The 19,895-nt window shown below is 32.1% G+C and overlaps 1 protein-coding gene across 3 annotated transcripts in view; it reads right to left on the minus strand.

The window, feature by feature from the left end:
• The window catches only part of ABCG1 (ATP binding cassette subfamily G member 1), a 111,893-nt gene that overhangs the window by 42,943 nt on the left and 49,055 nt on the right, over window positions 1–19,895 (minus strand). For 2 of the 3 annotated variants that reach the window (XM_074300570.1, XM_074300571.1), the window contains exons 3-4: window positions 9,846–9,963; window positions 5,418–5,550 (exon numbers count right to left, since the gene is read on the minus strand). In XM_074300570.1, the coding sequence (XP_074156671.1) occupies window positions 5,418–5,550; window positions 9,846–9,963 (251 nt within the window). Of the gene's footprint in view, window positions 1–5,417; window positions 5,551–9,845; window positions 9,964–17,732; window positions 17,885–19,895 lie in introns of those variants that run through there. The other variant, XM_074300572.1, reaches the window with a different exon arrangement.

Genomic DNA, 19,895 nt, shown 5'->3' on the forward strand with positions numbered 1-19,895 from the left:
AAAATTAATAAAAAAAAGTTTGTTATAGAACAGAAATAAATATCACATTTCCAGATAACTTATTTAAATTGTCTTAATTTTTCAGAAACTTTAAATATAATATTTCTAAATCCAAGAATGTATTAGCATGTAGGAAACCTGACTTCTATTCTCAGGTCTGCCACTACTTTATGTGATCTTGACAAGCTATTTAAATTTTGATCCTCATTCTTCTGATCTTTCTGCAACCTTTGACAGTGTTGATCATTCTCCTCCTTGAAATGCCTTCCTCTCCAGGTTTTTGAGATTCCACTCTTTCCTCATTTTCCTCCCACCTATCTGACCACCTCAGCTCAGTCTTCTTTGCAGGATTCATTTCTAGATTATGCCTTCTTATTGTAAGTGTCCCTCTGGCTTGAGGTCTTTTCATCTCTCTCTCTCTACATACTACTTAACTTGTAGATCTTGGAGATTAGATTTAGTTACTTCTTGTTTGCTGATAAGTCTCTTATCTATTTTACTGCCCCAATTTCTCTGTTGACCTCCAATTTCACAACTCCAACTATCTTTAAAGCATCTCAAATTGGATGCTTAATAGATATCTTAAACTCAGAATGTCCAAAACTCATTATATCTTTCCCAAACCCTTTCCTTTTAGAAATTCCTTATTCTTGTATAGAGTAAAACCATCTTTTTTGGCCTTTAGGTGTAATAATAATCTGAAAATTATCCTTGACTTCTACTACCCCCTTATACCCAATCTGCCAATGCTTATAAATTTTACTTTTTAATAACTTCAATACAACCCCTTCTCTCCTCTGACACTACCACAAATTTAATGAAGAACCTCAACAACATCTCATTCTTGGATCATTATATAGGTATGTTTGTTTCAAATCTCTTTCTACTCTAATATATTCAGCCATCAAAGTGATTTTCTTTATTTTCTTACTTCAATATTCATCATTTTGTATAAGAAAAATCATACCAAAAGGGAGAATATCATGAGAAAGAAAAAGCAAACAAACAAAAAAGTGAAAATACTATGCTTCAATCCACATTCAGTCTCCATAGTTCTCTCTGGATAAGGATGGCATTTTCCATCCCAAATCTATTGGAATTATCTTGAATCACTGCATTCTTCAGAAAAGACAGTTGATCATTACACAATCTTACCAATACTGTATATAATGTTCTCCTAGTTCTGCTTATTTCACTCAGAATCAGTTCATGAAAGTCAGTGATTTTGTTAAAACATAGATCTATTTAACTCCCCATTTTAAGTAAACTCCAGTGGTTCTCTAGAGCATCCAGGATCAAATATAAAATCCTATTTGGTGTTGAAAATCCTTCATAATCCCTTACTTCCATGTTTATAGTTTTTTTAATACCTTACTCCTCATCATATGCTGCTTGATCCAATGACAATGACCTCCTTGTTTTTCTATGAAGAAGACCTTCCCCCCATTTCTCAGTTCTGTGTATTTTCACTGGCTAGCTCATTTCCATGCTCATTTTCATCTCTTAGCTTTCCTGAATTTCTTTAAATCCCAACTAAAACCCGATCTTTTATCCAGAGCTTCTTAAAACTTTTCCCACTTGAAACCTCTTTTTGCCCAAGAAATTTTTATATGACTTTGGCTATAAAGGTGTGTAGAATAGATATACAAACCAAACATTTATTGCTAATAAATAATAATTTTGTGACCTTCATATTCAGTTATGAGACCTCATATGGAGTTGTGAACCATAGTTTAAGAAGTTGGGTCCTACAGGATGTCTTTCCCAACTTCTCTTAATTCTACAGCCTTGCCTCTTTTAATCATTTCCTATTTATCCTGTACAATTTGGTTATATGTATTTGTTTGATTGGTGTCTCCCCAATTAGGTTGGGATTTACTTGAAGGCAAGGCCTGTATTTTGCTTCTTTTTGTGTTCTCAGTGTTTAGGACAGTGCCTGGCACATAATAGGCATTTAATGCCTATTGACTAACTCCTTTGAGTGAACTTTAGTTTCCTCACTTGCTATGATCAAACAAGATGTGGGTTAAAGTTTCTGGAGGAAAAAAAAATGTCAGTATCAAAGGTAAGATTATTTTATACTTATCTTAAAAGAAGACAGAATATATCATAGTTTCAAATGATTATAAAAGATCCTAACCAATGCAAATAAAGTTACAAGAAAAAGTCATTAATAGCTCTGGGAATCAAAACTTTTTGACTTTCAGATACTTCGTAATGCATTTGATTCAATCAAGAACTGTAGCTCTGAGTTCTGAAAGACTAAAGAGAATCTATATTGTAAGTGACATGGTCAATCTATGATATAATGCATACATATAATAATATAAACATACTGCATACCTGGATCATAAGTATAATAGAAAAATAAATAATTTCACTGTTAACTTCTAGCTATTAATGTTCTCTCTCCCTCAATTATCTATACTTCTCTGTTCAAATGGTATATCTTCCTATCTTCTTAAAATCAGAGATTTTCATATCTCCTGTGCTTAGCAATAAAATCTTACATATACATCACATAAATATTTAATGGAATGGATTTTTAAATTCATAATGCCTAGTATTTCTTGTCAGTATTTCACCTGAAGATTCTATGCCCAAGTTGCCATTGATCTTTAGATACAAATAGACAATATAGACTAATACTTGGAGCGATTTGGAACATAAACTTCACATTTATAATCAAGTAAAATGAGAAATTTTCCTTGAAGAATAGGGTTTTAAGAGTCTTCATATAATGTGCTATGGGAAAGAACAAATACCAGAAAAACCTAAAATAAATTCCTATATTTTAATGAATTAGGATCATTTAGTATCTCCTAGTCTATACTGTATGCATGTGTGTATATACAATATAAATACACACACACACACACACACACATATATACACATATATATGCATATATATATATATATATATATATATATATATATGCACTTGCATAAATACATACCTGACACTAGCAAGAATGTTGCAAAGTCTAAACTCTAAAATTCAAAAAAATCTGATTTAAAGTTGGAAGAATCTCAGAAACCATGTAGTTCAATCAATTCATTTTACAGATAGAACTAGGACTGAGGGAAAATAATAGGCTTGTCCAGGATCAAATAGGTTATAATCATCTAAGGCAGAGTGATTACATATTATCTGAATCCAAACTTTTCACTATGGCAGCCAGATGATAAAGTGATAAGCAGTGAACTGAGTTGGGAAGCTCTGAATTCACATTATGAATTAGATAGTTACTAACTGTGTGATTCTTGGAAAATTACTCAACCTTTTTCTGCCTCAGTTTCTTTTTTTGTAAAATTAGGAAAATAGTAGCACCTACCTCATGGGGTTACTTTGAAGAACCCAGGAGGTAATATTTGCAAAACACTTTGCATACTTTAAAGTGCTATTTTAATGTAAGATATGGTGATGATGCCTACCATATCAAACAAAGCTAAATGCAAGTCCTGGATGAGAAGAGCTTCATATAACATATTAATAGAATGCCAGGCACTTTCCTAAGCATTAAGAATTACCCCCCCCCCAAAAAAAGGAAAAGTTCTTGCCTCTAAGGAACTTGCAATCTAATGGGAAGGACAACCTAAAAACAAATATATACACAGTCAGTTTATACATATGAAAAAACAGAAAGAAACTAGTAAAGGAAAGGTATTAGAATTAGGAGAGATTAGGGAAAACTTCCTGTAAAAGATGGAATTTTAATTGAAACTTAAAGGAATCTAAGGAAGTCAGTAATAAGAATGAAGAGTGTATTTCAAGGATGGGGGAAAGAAAATGTCTCCAGCTGAGAGCTCTACCTTTCCACTGTTTGTGGAGAGGCCAAAAGGCCAGTGTCATTATATTGAAAAATGTTGAAGAGTATGTGGTGAAGTTAAGATGTAAAGAGACTGGAAAGGTAAGAAAAGGCCAGGTTATAAAGGGATTTGAATGCCAAATACAATATTTCTTATCTGATCCTGGAAGCAATAGAGATTCTCTAGGATTAATTGAGTAGGAGGATGACAGGATCAGTCTTGTGATTTAGGAAAACCACTTTGATGGCAAAATGGAAGATTGATTGGGATGGAGACAGATCTGAGACAGGTTAACTCACCAGTAGGCTGTTACAATTGTCCAGGTATGAAATGATGAGTTCCTGTACTAGAGTGGTGGCAATGTCTAAGAAGAAACAGGAGCATATTTGAGAGATGGTGAAGATACAGCAAAGGTGAAATCAATAGAGTATGGCAATGGATTGCATATGGGGAGGGATCACTAAAAATAGTGATGGGTCCAATGTCACTCCTAGGTTGTGAGCCTGAGGGATTGGGAAAATGGCATTGCCCTCTACAGTAATAGGAAAGTTAGGAGGAGGGGAGGGTTCAGACAATGAGTTTCATTTTGGCTGTGTACACATCTAAGCTTAGATTGTAACCTAAGCACATATGTACTTTGGAAGAACTTGTCCAGTCAGAGGCAGTGGTTATTAAGGAAGTATAGACAATATACTTGAAATCTCTATGATCTAAGAGATTATAAAAAAGATTAAAGGGAAAAAAACTCCTTAATCTTAGACCTTTTCATAGAAGACTCAAATAAAAGCAAATGAGTATTGCCAAATCAAAAGATGAACAAATGACTGTGGAGCCAGCTTTTTTCAAAGCTGTCTGAAAAAAAAAAAAAAACTGATAGAAAATTAGCATAAACAGATGAAGATAATGGGCAAGCAAGTTTAGTTAGGAAGAAGGGAATATTAGTCTTCTAAAGACTGAAAGAGATATCCTATAGACCCATTCCTCTAGCATAAGAAAATCCTGGTGTAATAACAAATTACAGGGTTAGCATTCTACACCAAAAGTTAAGAATAGTGAGAAATGATCTTCAAGTGACAATAGAGTTCAATTTGCTATTAAATGTTGTTGTGGTTACCCAGTAAATAATATAAACCCAAATTGTAAGGCATAGTAAACATTCTAGTGCTCTAGTCTCATCATCTCAGTAAACCACCATAATTTATCTTATGCAAACTCTGATATTTGTTCTCCTCCCATGGCATAGACATTCTTTTAAATGGTCATAATCAATTAATATGTATAGATGTAAAGTGGGACAGATTTCATATATATTCCCAAAGATAGGGTTCAGAATAGAAAGAGCTCTAGATCAGGAATCAGGAGACCTGAGTTCAGGTTCCAACTGTCATTAGCTATGTGACTTTGGGCAAGTTAACTCTTTTTGCTCTGCACCTATTTCCTTATTTATGAAAGGAAGGGGTTAGATCATATGATTAAACTATAAGCCTTGATATACAACATAGACTGTTGTATTCTTGATAAATATTTTCTCACAATGATAATTAAAATAAAACCAAAAAACAGCGAGAATATCAGGAAAAGAATCACAGAGTTATGAAATCTTACCATCATGGCTTCTTGCACAGTAATATGAGGAAGCAGCATATCATCTTGCATAATATAACATGATACTTTACGGAAACAGCGGAGGTCCCGAGGCAGTCCATTGATGAGAACTGACCCTTTCATTCCTGTCTCTCTAAAAATTACAACAAGGAAAGAAACCAGTAAGCCAAAAAGTAAAATGATGAAACTCTTTCATTTTTCCTTTTTGTCACCTAACACTAGAGAAGAAGGGAAGATGAGAGGATATATCTAGCTTCTTTGTTAGCTGCACCATATAAAGGAAATTATAAATGGTTTTAAATGACAACTGACAACTCAGAAACCATTCATATTATTAAATAAAGAAAATGAATAGCATAGAAAAGTGAAATCAAGCATATGGCTTTTTATAAGATAGTCAGCCATAATGATTTTTTAGATAAATCTATTAAACAGATGTACATCTGTGCCTTTAAATGTACTCCTTGAGGATGAAGTAAATACCCTCTGGTTTTTATAACACTTTTTGAGAATGATTGAAATTCATGATTCTATGTTCTTGCCAAAGTTAGACCCAAAGACTTCTTAGGAGCAGCATATCCAAGCCAATGTGAAGATATGATGAATATTACTGAACTTAATTTAGGCCCAACTCTGAAAGCAAAAAATAGCATGAGATTCATTAGTGCTTTGACAGCTTAAAAAAAGGAATGAAGTAGTGGCTTTTGTGTTTCAAAATAAGGCAACTAGGAATGCATTATTCAGTATCATTTCCTAAATTCTATAGAGAACAGGAAGATCTGAGATTCCATGAAGCCAATACAATTCTTATTTTCATTCCTATTCATTACCTGAGTTAAATGCTCATTTCTTTTGTTATTAGGCATCCCTTTCACATAATTATTGATATGTCATATTTCTTCTTTTTAAGAATCACATCATTTAACCATTTAACTTCAGGAAGATGGCAGATTATGGATGCCAGAATTTCCTGAGATATTTATTGCACCAACTTTTCCTAGTCTGTTTCTATCATTATTTGGCATGCTTTTAATTTTTACATAATTAAATCTCTATTTTGTCTTTGGATTGTGAATCAGAGGACTTAGATTCAAATTTTAACTGTTGCTTCTCCCCTGTATGACCTTGAGTAATGAACTTAACCATTTTAAGTCTTAGGTCATTAATAGAAAAAAGGAGATAGTCTAGATGACTCAAAAACCTTTACAAATAGTTTTACTGTAGTCATAGCATTACTTAGAGTAGTGTTGAGAACATCTGGCCTATGAGCCATATTAGGCCCACTAAATCATTTCATCTCAGCCAAGGCAACCATAGGCAATGGTGAACTGAAAGCTAAGTAAGACAATTTCCCAGTGCTTGAGATAACTTTGTATGGCCTACAAATAATGTGAAAAATATTCAAATGGCCAAGTAAAAAGAATATACCCACCCCTGATTAGAGCGAAGGATCCTTCACATTAAGAAATGAACTTAAGCTAACTTCTTTCTCATTAGTTCATAGTGAAGTAGAAAGATTTGGGAACCAGAAGACTGAGACTACAACCTTGGTTCTTCTAATTACTATCTCTGTAGCTTTTAGGCAAGTCATATCTCTGGGCCTCAGGGAAGCCTTTTAAAAAAATATCTTTATCTTTAAAATTAGGAGGTTAGATGATTTTGAAATTTTTTTTTCCCATCTTTCAACCTATAATCCAAGGATCCTATGAATATTTGTCCAATAAATATCAAAAATGATATTTAATAAATACCTAATTATAATAAGGTAACTTTATTTTGTTTATTTAGTAAATACCACTATGCAAGTTATAATATAGGATAATAAGTAAAACAGTGACCAAAAAGTCATAATATAGTATTAAGCTATATAAGTTCTAATATCTTACATTATTAAAATATTTTTAAAATTAAATATATATGTATAATATATATGGAATTATATAATATAATATATAAAAGCTTAAGTAGATTAAAACTGCACTATGTCTTTTGGGATACCATATGTTATGTAATTTTAGGAACTTTACTTTGATTTTGAACTGTGAATGCTATACACTGAAAAAATGTCATAAGTGAGAATTTATTATGAACCTAATAAATATAATACATACAGAAAGAAGCTGGTTATATGAAATTGTGAAGTTTTGCTCAACTTTTCTCCCACTAATATATTGTACTACATATGTTTTAAGATATAATTAAGTCAATAAACATTTATTATATGCTTATTGTGTTCCAGGCACTGGGCTAAATGCTAGAAATAAAAAAAATTAAGTTACAAAAAGATCATCCCTATCGTGAAAGAATTTTCAGTCTAATAAGGAAAGATAATATTCAAAAGAAAACTGAAAATCTGAAGGGATGGTGAGGAAGGAAGATAACTAGCACAGACTGATGATGGAGAAATCCAAAAGCAACAGAAGATTGTGTCAAGCCCCTTTCTTAAATGGAAGTGCTGGGGCTTATAGCCCTACCTTCTATAGTTAGAGTTCATTCAGAGAGGCAGAAAATACTGATGGTAAGTGAATACTAGATAGATGCACTTTTGTAAGAAAACAAGATTTCCCAATGATGTTTCATGAAAAAGCAAGACATAATGAAGAGGTCTAAAGAAGTTCAAAAGTTCAGAATAGTTTGTATTTGAATTTTTATCGTTATTTGAAACATTTTTGCATCTATTTAATAGTTTGTCTTATTTCTTTTGAAAATTGCCTATTTTGAGGTACCACCTCACATCTATCAGATTGACTAAGATAATAGGAGAAGATAATAAATGTTGGAAGGGATGTGCAAAAACTAGAACATTAATGCATTGTTGATGGAATTGTGAACTGATCCAACTGTTTTGGCCCAAAGGCAGTAAAACTGTACATACTTTATGTTCCTGCATTTTCACTACTGAGTCTGGAAACCAAAGAGTTCGTAAAGAGTTCTGACTCCAGTTCTGACATTCTAGTTACTATGCCATTTAGCTACCCTTACAATAATTACCATTCTTAATTGAAAACTTGTTGTAAGATAATATAATAATATAATTCAGTGCTTGCATTCAGATTAGTGATTTTGATTTCCTTGATTCTATACAATTATAATTAATAATGGCTAACATTGATGGGATAAAAATGCATAAAATTTCCATTATCTGATTTTGATTTTTTAAATAAAATACAAATAAAAGCTACACAAATTATCAGTTTCTAAAAATATATACCATCTATTGGTTTGGGAAAGGAAGGAAGGAGGGAAGGAAAAAGGAAAGAGAGAAGGAAAGAGAGAAGAAAGGAAGAAAACCAGGAAGGAAGAAAAGAACAAAGGAAAGAAGGAAGGAAGGAAGCAGGGAGGGAAAGAAGGAGGGAGAGAAAGAAGAAGGGAAGAAAGGAACAAGGGAAAGAATGAAAGAGGGAGGAAGGAAGGAGTAAAGAAAGGAAGGAAGGATAGAAAAGAAGGAAGGAAGAAAAGGTATTTTCAAACTATCTCATTTGATCCACAACAATAGTTGAGGAAACTTGAGATAAAGGTGAAATAACTTATCCAAAGTGAGAAGGCTACTATGTGTTGAAGGTCACATTTCAACTCAAGTCTTTCTAACTTTCAGGTCCACTGCACTACTCAGCCGCTCCTAAGTTGTCTTATTCTTTAATGCTTCTTTACTTTTATTCTCATTGCTACTTCTCATCTTCAAAATGCATCTCAAACCCTTATCATACATTTTAATAATTCTTCAAAACCTAAGGCCAGAGGAAACCTTTTTTTTTTTTTTTTTTTAAACTGGATCTAGGATTATACCTTAAAAATCACTTTCTCCAACCCCTTCATTTTATAGGCAAGATTATTTCCCACAATAAATAGTATCAGACATAGGATTTGTCCTAATAACATGATGTAAAAACCAATGTTCTTTTTCCTCCACCATGTTCCTTCTTGAAGTCTTCTCAATCCATGATGAAATCACCTTTCCCTGAACTCAGGACACTTAGAGGCATGTAATATTTACCACATACTTATCTCTTATTATTATTATTTGATTTTTTATTTATATGGGTCCTGTTTCCTTAACTCAAATATGAGCACCCTAAATTCAGACTTAGTTCTCTATATCTTACATAGTTCTAGGTTCTTAAATTGTGGTTCACAACCTGATATGAGGGTCTCATAACTGAATGTAGGAGCTTTAAAATTATGAAATTATCAGTAAATATTTGATTTGTATACCCTTTGTATATACCTATATACCTGGAGTTATATAAAAAATTCTCAGGTAGAAAAGAGTTGTGAGTGGAAAAAATTTTTTTTAAAGTCCTATAGCACCTAAAACAGCAGGGGGTTCAATTAATAGCTGTTTAACTTAACATTTACTCAATGGCAATAGGTATGCAATTGCAACAGATTGGGTAAAGCCCTTGCATTCTTATTTTCCCTTTCAGTTACCTGTATCCTGCCAGGATGTTCATGAGTGTTGATTTTCCAGCTCCAGAAGGACCCATGATTGCAACAAGTTCCCCACTGCTGAATTTCCCTGAAATTCCTTTCAAAAGAGTCTTGTATCCTGAAAAAAGGATGTCAATATTTTATTATCTTAGATAATACATAATTACTTTAAACTCCCATACGTGCAAACACATACACAGCAAAATTGACACACACCATATGAACTTATATAAATCTAATAATTAACTCCAGGCATAAAGTCAATATCTGACACCATGGCTTCAGCAACAATATGGACCCTGTGATTTTCTTTAAAGCTATTTTTTCAGTGGTATTTCAGTGGTATACAAGAGCCTCTAAAACCCTTAAATTGGAATCAATGTATTATGGTCCTATAGATAATTTCTTTTGAGTATATATGAAATTTCAGCCCCAAATTATCTTAGTCAAAATAGTAGAAGGAGGGCATGAAGAGGATTATATCACCCAGGATTGTACTGATTTTATTAAATAAATAATCTGAAAATTTGTAAAGTTTAAAATGAAAGCTATAGATTTTAAAGACAAAGCTTTTAGATTGAGACCTTACAGAAAAAAAAAATCAAAAAATACTTAAATATCCAAGATTCCCTATAACATATTTCACTCCCTTGCATAATGAGGTCCATTCAAATGGTTATAAAAGAACTGTGTAGATTTTTGGGGAACTCACAAAACATTATTTTTTCAGTTATGTGGTGACAGATTTCCAATAATGTCCCCATTTTTGGAGTCTGTGTTCCAAACCAATGTAATGAAATATGAAAGAAAACAATTAAATAATCATCACAATAATACACATTTGTATAATGCTTTAAGGTTTTCAAAGTACTTTATTCACAACAATTTTGTGAGGGAGGTATTACAAGTCCCCCTTTTGCAAATGAGTAAATTGATGGTGATAAATGATGTGACTGTGTGGGATAATTTTATCCAAAATAGAGGCACCTCAAGGTATAAAACAAAAACTTTATTAGGACCTCCCGAGAGCTGGGCGGTCATCCAAACTCCGAGTAAAAGGGATGTGTTTGGAGCCAGGAGAGAGCCGCCCAGTGCCCACTTGCAACTTTTATACAGAGTACCTCAAGAAAAAAACCCAGATCCACCCCCAGTATCCCTCATATACATTCTGATTGGTTATATAGTTTGTGTTCCCTGATTAGAAACTGGAATGTTGACAGGTTATAAATCTTTCTTTCCCCGCCCCCCCATCACATGATTTAAAAAAAACCCTAACTTAGGCCTGTAGGCTTGATCTACTTTAGTCTATGGTTTCAAGAAACTGAAACTTAGGCCTATAGGCTTGATCTACTTTTAGTCCATGGTTATGAGAGATCTTCATTTCAGCTACTTGCACTCATGACCAAGACCAATTATTAATAAATGTGCTCTAGTATTAGATTCTGAATCTTTTCTAATTCTAAAGCCAAACACCTTTCCTCAGGATCTTTAATACTGTATCATTCGTACATATAGGATTCTTAAGCTTTTTCCCACTTGTAATGCCTTTTCATCTGAGGAATTTTTATATAACTCAGGGCACAAAAAGTATATAAAATATACAAATCAAGCTTTTACAGATAATAAATTATAAAGAAATTTATTTTAAAACAATTCTTACTTTTTAATAAAGACAAAAGCAAATTTGTATACTGATGAAATGGATGTTTTGTAAATCTTCATGTAATATTTGATATCTTTTATTTCATGATACCCCCCATTTAGTTATGCAACCCCATATAGAGTTGTGACCCACAGTTTAAGAAGCTTTGTTGTAGAAAGCACTCCTTAGTCATATTTCACAACCATTTCTTTACATCTCACAATTTTTTCAGTTATAGTCTTACTTTGAACAGAAGTCCCCAAGGTCTTGTTTAAGAGATGCTATGAGGGGTGGATATAAAAGATAAAGAACCACTACTGTAATAACAGCTCATTACTGAGATTAAGTGTTTATATGGGGGAACAAAGACCTGTTTGCATTAAAAGTAAAGATAGGGGAAAATATAAGAAACAAAGAACCTAAAACTACTATAAACTGCTAAAGAACTAAGGCCTACTTATTCAAATGATATCATAATAATGTTATTATGAGCTAAGTTCTTTCTTTCTTACCAATAGCATTCTGGTTAGGATTCAAAGTTCTACAAGGTTAATTAGATTCATTGGTTCCATAAGGAAATTCCATAAACAGATTAGTTAACCCAGAAAGCACTTTTATAGTCAATAGTTTTTATTTTATTTTATTTACTAAATTGTCTGAAATTATTTTACTAGGTCTCTCTGCCATTCCCACTGAGTCAGGAGAATAAGTCTTATATCCAGAACTCATAACCTATATACAAGCATGTATATTCTCCTACTTGCAGTTATATTTCAAATATGGAAGTATATTGTGAATAGTATTATAGTAATATAGTTGTTAGAGCATATGAATCACTAGGACAGCTATGTGGTGCTAGATTGGCAAGTCTGAAGTCAAAAAGGCTCATCTTCCTGTTTTCAAATCTGATCTTGGATGTTTACTAGTTGTTTGATTCTGGACAAGTCACTTAACCATGTTTGCCTCATTTTCAGGAAAAGGAAATGAGGAAATTCAGGAAAAAAGAAATTTCCTTTCAGGAAAGGAAATTGCAAACTAGTTCAGTATTTTTGCCAAGAAAACCCAAAATGGGGTCATGTAGAGTTGGACATGACTGAAATGAATGAACAACAAATATGAATCACCTATATTTTATAGGATAATTACCTATCTAGGCATTTTATAACGATCATTACATAAGAAATAAAAATGTATTAACAATTTAAAACAAAAAATGGCAGAAATATATACAAGGTATAGAGTCTCAAAATAAAGTATACATGAGAAATTTATCAGTTTCAGAATTACAATCAAATGAAATTGAACAAAAAATTACCAAGTAAAAAATCTTGGTTCAGTCAGGTTTACAAGAGAGACAATAAGGTAAAATGGAAAAAGGACCTATTGCTCAAAAATCAAATGATTGTCGTTGTTTACTCATTTCAGTCCTACCTGACTTTATGACTCTTTTGGAGTTTTCTTGGTAAATATACCAAAGTTGTTTGCCATTTCCTTCTCCAGCTCATTTTATAGATGAGGAAACTGAGGTAAACAGGGTTAAGCCTAGGGTCACACAGCTACTAAGTATCTGAGGCCAAATTTAAACTCAGATCGTCCTGACTCTAGATCTGGTGCTCTATTCAAAAGAACTTGATTCAAATCCCACCTCTAATGTTTACTATAATATGATATTAGGAAAATCACATTATCTCTGTATCTCTTTAAGTAATCTCATCAATGCTTTAACCAACCAGGACTATAAAGAATCTTTGATTAAGTTACCCAATTCCTTCTAGAAAGGTGATAGAGTCAAAATAAAGAAAAAACTGTATGTTGTTGAGTATGATTACTATGTACATTCATTTTAATTGATTATGCTTGTTACAAGGATTTTTGCCTTTCTTCCCCACTTTTTAATTGGACAAGGTTGAGGGGCATGTAGGAGTACTAATAGTAATACAAATAAAAAGGCCACTGAAACACTTTTTTTTTTTTTTTATTGTATGCACAGAAGAGAACAAAGAGTACATAGAGAAGACAATAGATTTGAAAGAAATTCTGGGTTTGTTATATATATTTTAAAAAACTAATATGAAATAGAGATCTATGATCTCATATAAAATGCATATAAAAATTATTCTGCAGTACACCTGAAAATGTTCCTTAGGGGATAGTGTATTTAATTAAAAAAATATATAAATTTTAAAAATTAAATTTAGAATTGCCCAGACCTAATACAATCAGAGAACAAAGTGAAAATAGAAATATCTTCTAGTAGTCTTCTAACAGAAACACCAAAATGAAAACTTCCAGGAATATCACAGTCAAAATCTAGAATTTTAAGATAAAAAAAATAAATAAAAGTTTATCATCAGTCAGGAAGAAAGCGTTTAAGTATCAAGAATCCAGTCAAGGTCAGACAAGACTTGACAGTCATAAGGGAAAGGATAACTTGAAATATGATACTCCAGAAGCCAAAAGATAAAGGCTTACAACCAAGAAAAGCTTACCCATAATAACTAGAGTCTAATCTTTTCAGGGGAAGGAAAATGGATCTTTAAGAAAACAGAATACTTCCAAGTAGTCTTGATGAAGAAGTGAATGGATACTTTGTAGTTCGCAAACAGGAATTAAAAGAAAGCTAGAAAAGTAAAATTCATTTGAGTGATTAGGACCTTATGATAGTAAAATGTTAATAACTTAGTGGGGGGGGGGAAAGAAATAAGATTCTTCTCAGAAAACTGTTTTAAAAGGTTATAGAGAGGGCTTGGGAGAAGTCTAGTCATATTTTAATGATAAAGAAATAAGAAGGAAAAATATTTTGGAAAACAAAGAATGAAAAGAAGGTTGAACTTATTTCACTTAATCATGAACCTAAAAAGACTATACAAATTTTCAGAAAGGGGTTGAGGAATGGGCTAAAGATGAACTTCTTTTTCATGTGAACTGGACAAAGGAGAATTGACTATATGTCCATAGTTTGGTGTAGAACTATATTAAACTCAACTAAGAAATGGGAAAGGGGATTGGAGATTAAGCAGGATATATTCAAGGAGGAATTAGTCATCAATAAAACAAAGTTCATCTTCTGAGGGTAAAGAGGAAATATCAAAGGAAAGAAAGGATTGTTGTATCTGTGACTGAGAACTAGGCAGGCAAAGAGAACTGTTATATTTGAGTGGAAGAATATTGCATAAAATACAGATTACTGGCATCAAATGTATTCCTGTCTTACAAAAAAAAAAAAAAAAAAAGAGTACACACACACACACACACATATATATATCTCCACACCCCAAGTGGGAATGTAATTAAACTAAATAACAAAACAAAACAAAACAGAACAACTGAACAGATATAAAAACTTCAACTAGATATTATTCAAATTGAAAGAAAATTTTTTGAACTAATAAATAATATTACAAACTATTTTTAAAAAACAAAGCCAATAAAATAGATAAACCATTATTTAGTCCCTTTAAAGGAGGGGCATGAAGGGCACCAAATTATCTAGATGCAAAATGAGATAAGAAAAATCACACAAAATGAAAACAAAATAGACCTTTGCCCAATTATACCCCTCTAAAAATTGATAATTTCAATAAAATAGATGAATATATACAAAAATTATAATGCCCAGATTAACATAAAAAATAGATAATTTAAGTAACGCAATCTTAAGAGAAATTGAGTAAACTATAAATGAGCTTCCAAAAGAAGAGAAGAAAAATTATCAAACATCCAAAGAACAATTGATTCTTATGTTACACAGACTATTTGCAAAAAAAACAGGAGAGGAAGAAATTTTGCTAATTCCTCCGAAGATACAAATTTGGCTTAAACCTAGGAGACACATTCCTAAGAAATTGAAATTTTAAAATAAAATATTAGTGAAGACAACAACAGCAACCTATCAAAACATTTAAATATATATTATGACAAGATATAATTTAAGCTTAGGATGCAAGGTTAGTTCAATATTAGGAAAATTATAAACATGATATTATATGTGAATTATTAATAAAAAGCACATAATCACTTTATATCAATAAATGTAAAAAAAAAAGCTTTTGATAAAATAGAATGTCTATTTCCATTAAAGATACTTAAAAGCATAGAAATAAATGAACCTTTCCTGTATATGTCACATCTATCTAAAATCATGAATCTTAGAAATAATTCAGAATTTTAGCAAAGTCGCAGGATACAAAATAAATCCACATAAATCCTCAGGATTTTTATACATTACCAACACAATCTAACAGCAAGAGATACAAAGAGAAATTCCATTCAAAATAACAGTCGATAGTATCAAATATTTGGGAATATATCTACCAAAGGAGAGTCAGGAATTATATGAGCAAAATTACAAAACACTTGCCACAAAAATAAAGTCAGATTTAAATAATTGGAAAGACATTCAATGTTCTTGGATAGGCCGAGCGAATATAATAAAGATGACAATACTCCCCAAACTAATCTATTTATTTAGTGCTATACCAATCAGACTCCCAAGAAACTATTTTAATGACCTAGAAAAAATAACAACAAAATTCATATGGAAGAATAAAAGGTCGAGAATTGCAAGGGAACTAATGAAAAAAAAGTCAGAGGAAGGTGGTCTAAGTGTACCTGATTTAAAGCTATATTATAAAGCAACAGTCACCAAAACCATTTGGTATTGGCTAAGAAATAGACTAGTTGATCAGTGGCATAGGTTAGGTTCACAGGACAAGATAGTGAATAAAAATAGCAATCTAATCTTTGACAAACCCAAAGATCCCAAATTTTGGGATAAGAATTCATTATTTGACAAAAACTGCTGGGAAAACTGGAAATTAGTATGGCAGAAACTAGGCATGGACCCACATTTAACACCACATACTAAGATTAGATCAAAATGGGTCCAAGATTTAGGCATAAAGAACGAAATCATAAATAAATTGGAGGAACATGGGATGGTTTACCTCTCAGACTGGTGGAGGAGGAAGGAGTTTGTGTCCAAGGGAGAACTAGAGACCATTATTGATCACAAAATAGAACATTTTGATTACACCAAATTAAAAAGTTTCTGCACAAACAAAACTAATGCAAACAAGATTAGAAGGGAAGTAACAAATTGGGAAAAAATTTTTACAGTTAAAGGTTCTGATAAAGGCCTCATCTCCAAAATATACAGAGAATTGACTTTAATTTATAAGAAATCAAGCCATTCTCCAATTGATAAATGGTCAAAGGATATGAACAGACAATTTTCAGATGATGAAATTAAAACTATTTCCACTCATATGAAAGAGTGTTCCAAATCACTATTGATCAGAGAAATGCAAATTAAGACAACTCTGAGGTATCATTATACACCTTCAGATTGGCTAAGATGACAGGAACAAATAACGATGAATGTTGGAGGGGCTGTGGGAAAACTGGGACACTGATGCATTGTTGGTGGAGTTGTGAAAGAATCCAACCATTCTGGAGAGCAATCTGGAATTATGCCCAAAAAGTTATCAAAATGTGCATACCCTTTGACCCAGCCATACTACTACTGGGCTTATACCCCAAGGAACTACTAGAGAAGGGAAAGGGTCCTGTATGTGCCAAAATGTTTGTGGCAGCCCTTTTCATAGTGGCTAGAAGCTGGAAGATGAATGGATGTCCATCAATTGGAGAATGGTTGGGTAAACTATGGTATATGAATGTTATGGAATATTATTGTTCTATAAGAAATGACCAACAGGAGAAATACAGAGAGGCCTGGAGAGACTTACATCAACTGATGCTGAGTGAAACGAGCAGAACCAGAAGATCATTATACACTTCAACAATGATACTGTACGAGGATGTATGCTGATGGAAGTGGATTTCTTCAACATAGAGAAGAGCTAATCCAATTCCAATTGATTAATGATGGACAGAACCAGCTACATCCAGAAAAGGAACACTGGGAAATGAATGTAAACTGTTATTTTTACCTTCTGAATCCAATTCTTCCTGTGCAACAAAAAATTCGGTTCTACACACATATATTGTATCTAAATTATACTGTAATATATTTAATATATATAAGACTGCTTGCCATCTGGGGGAGGGAGTTGGGGGAGGAAGGGAAAAAATCTGAATAGAAGTAAGTGCAAGGGATAATGTTGTAAGAAATTACCCATGCATATGTACTGTCAAAAAATGTTATAATTATAAAATAAAATAAAAAATTAAAAAAAAAAAAAAGAAAAAAAAAATCATGAATCTCTCCAGGATTCACTGCTGACCTATATCCACAGGACGTTGAAACCTCTTCATCCTAGAAGATCACTCTAGCCCTTGAATGCTTGCATTGGTACACTTCTGACTCTTCTCATAGGATTTTCTCTGACGCATCACAGAAATCTCTTCACCCTAGAAGTTCACTGTACCACTCATTACTTCTTACATTAGAAGTATCCTCTTTAATCCTGAAAAGTATTCTCTCTTCCTCTGGTTGGCTGGTTTCTCCCAGACCCTCCCTTTAAAGGAGGAAATCCAGATAAATCATGTTTCAATTCCTACCAAGACAGGGCTTTCTTTTCCTTATCCTATTATACTTATTTAGATCAAGTCCTCATACGATAGATCACATACCTATTCTGAGTACCTTCAAACCCCTTCCCCACTTTTTAGATACCTTTTATGTATTGTCTTCCCTATAAAGTTCCTGAACTAGAAGTAGAATAGGAAAACAAATATAGTGCATATTACAGTATAAATAGAAACAATAAAAAAATAAGGGAAGGGACTGTTTTTTATCTTGCTTATATTTGTGTGCCCAGCATTTAACACAGTGTCTGGAACATCAAGGGGTTAATAATACTTGATGATGATTTGACTTGAGTAGAGTAAGCATTATATGTAATTGAAAAAAAAAAACACAAGAAGTCTTTTCAATAAGATGAAGAAGTAAAGCAAATATATCTGTTATCACCCCTATTATTTAACATATTAAATACTGGGTATAGCAATAAGATGATAAAAAGAAATTGAGGAAATAAGAATAAAAAGGAAACAAAACATTTTTAAAAGTAAAATATCACAGTATACATAGATAACTCCAGCGAATCAAGTAAACATTTAACTGAAAAAATAAAGAAACATAAAAAATACAAAATAAAACTCATACAAACCATCAACCTTTCTATGGATTAAAACAAAACCCAGAAAAAAAAAAATTCATTCAAGATAACTTCAGAATGAATGAAATATATAGAGTCCCCCTACCAAGAAACATGTAGGAACTATACAAATAACAACTATAAAATACTCTTTACAAAAATAAAACCAGACTGAAATGAGAGTAAAGATATTAATCTGTCAGGGTTGGCTTGTGCAAATAAAAACAATATTATCTAAATTAATTTCTGTATTCAGTGGTATACCAACTAAACTACCAAATAAATTGTGTATAGAAACAGAAATAAATAATAACATTTATTTGGAACAACAAAAATCATGGTTCTCAAGAGAATTTAAAATAGGAAGGAAACAGAACTGGTAGAAATAATTTCATTCTAATCTACAGGGCAATGATGGCCTAAATTATTTGATACTGGTTAAAAAACCAAAAACATTATTGTATGGAACAGATTAGGTAAACAGAATATAGCATCAAGTGGACATAGTAACAGCATTAAATAAACTACAGCTACTAATATAAGGACTTACTATTCAACCAAAAACTGCTAGGAAAACTGGCAAATATAATGGCAGAAATTAGATTTAGACTGATATCTCATATTATATTCCACAACAAAGTCCAAATGGATATATAACATGGTAATAAAATGTCATATCATTAAAAAATTATAGGGACAAGGAATACAGCTTTTTACCATCATAAGTAGGGAAAGAGTTTATGACCAAGTAAGAGATAGGAAAGATTATGAATTTAAAATAGATAGTATTACTTATATAAATTAAAAAGCATTTGTACAAATAAATGTTTTAAAATATGAAGAAAAATAATTAATTTTGAAAGTAGTCTTTTCGGCAAATTTTCCTTACACAGTTATGTTGGCCAAAATACATAGGTCTTCAAATATAGAATGATGACTGTCATGTCTTGTTAGGATTTTTACAAGGTGCTAAGTCCAGTACAAGTCACTGGAATGAATAGAGACAATTGATTTGATCCTACAAGAAGATGTTATGTCCAGAACTTGAAACAAGGTACTGAGTGGAATTGAGGAGACAATGATTAAATTTAATTTAGCATTGATTTAATCCTACAACAAATAATGGTTTCCTAGTGATAAAATGATTGGTGTATACTCAGTGTACACCATATAAGCAAGAAACTCTCAGGGCTAAGCAGATAGAAGCTCACAATCCCAAAACAGGAATTAAAAGAAATCTAGAAAAGTAAAATTCATTTGAGTGATTAGGACCTTATGATAGTGAAA

This window comes from Sminthopsis crassicaudata, chromosome 3 (genome assembly GCF_048593235.1).
Source record: "Sminthopsis crassicaudata isolate SCR6 chromosome 3, ASM4859323v1, whole genome shotgun sequence".
Classification (NCBI taxonomy): Eukaryota; Metazoa; Chordata; class Mammalia; order Dasyuromorphia; family Dasyuridae; genus Sminthopsis; species Sminthopsis crassicaudata.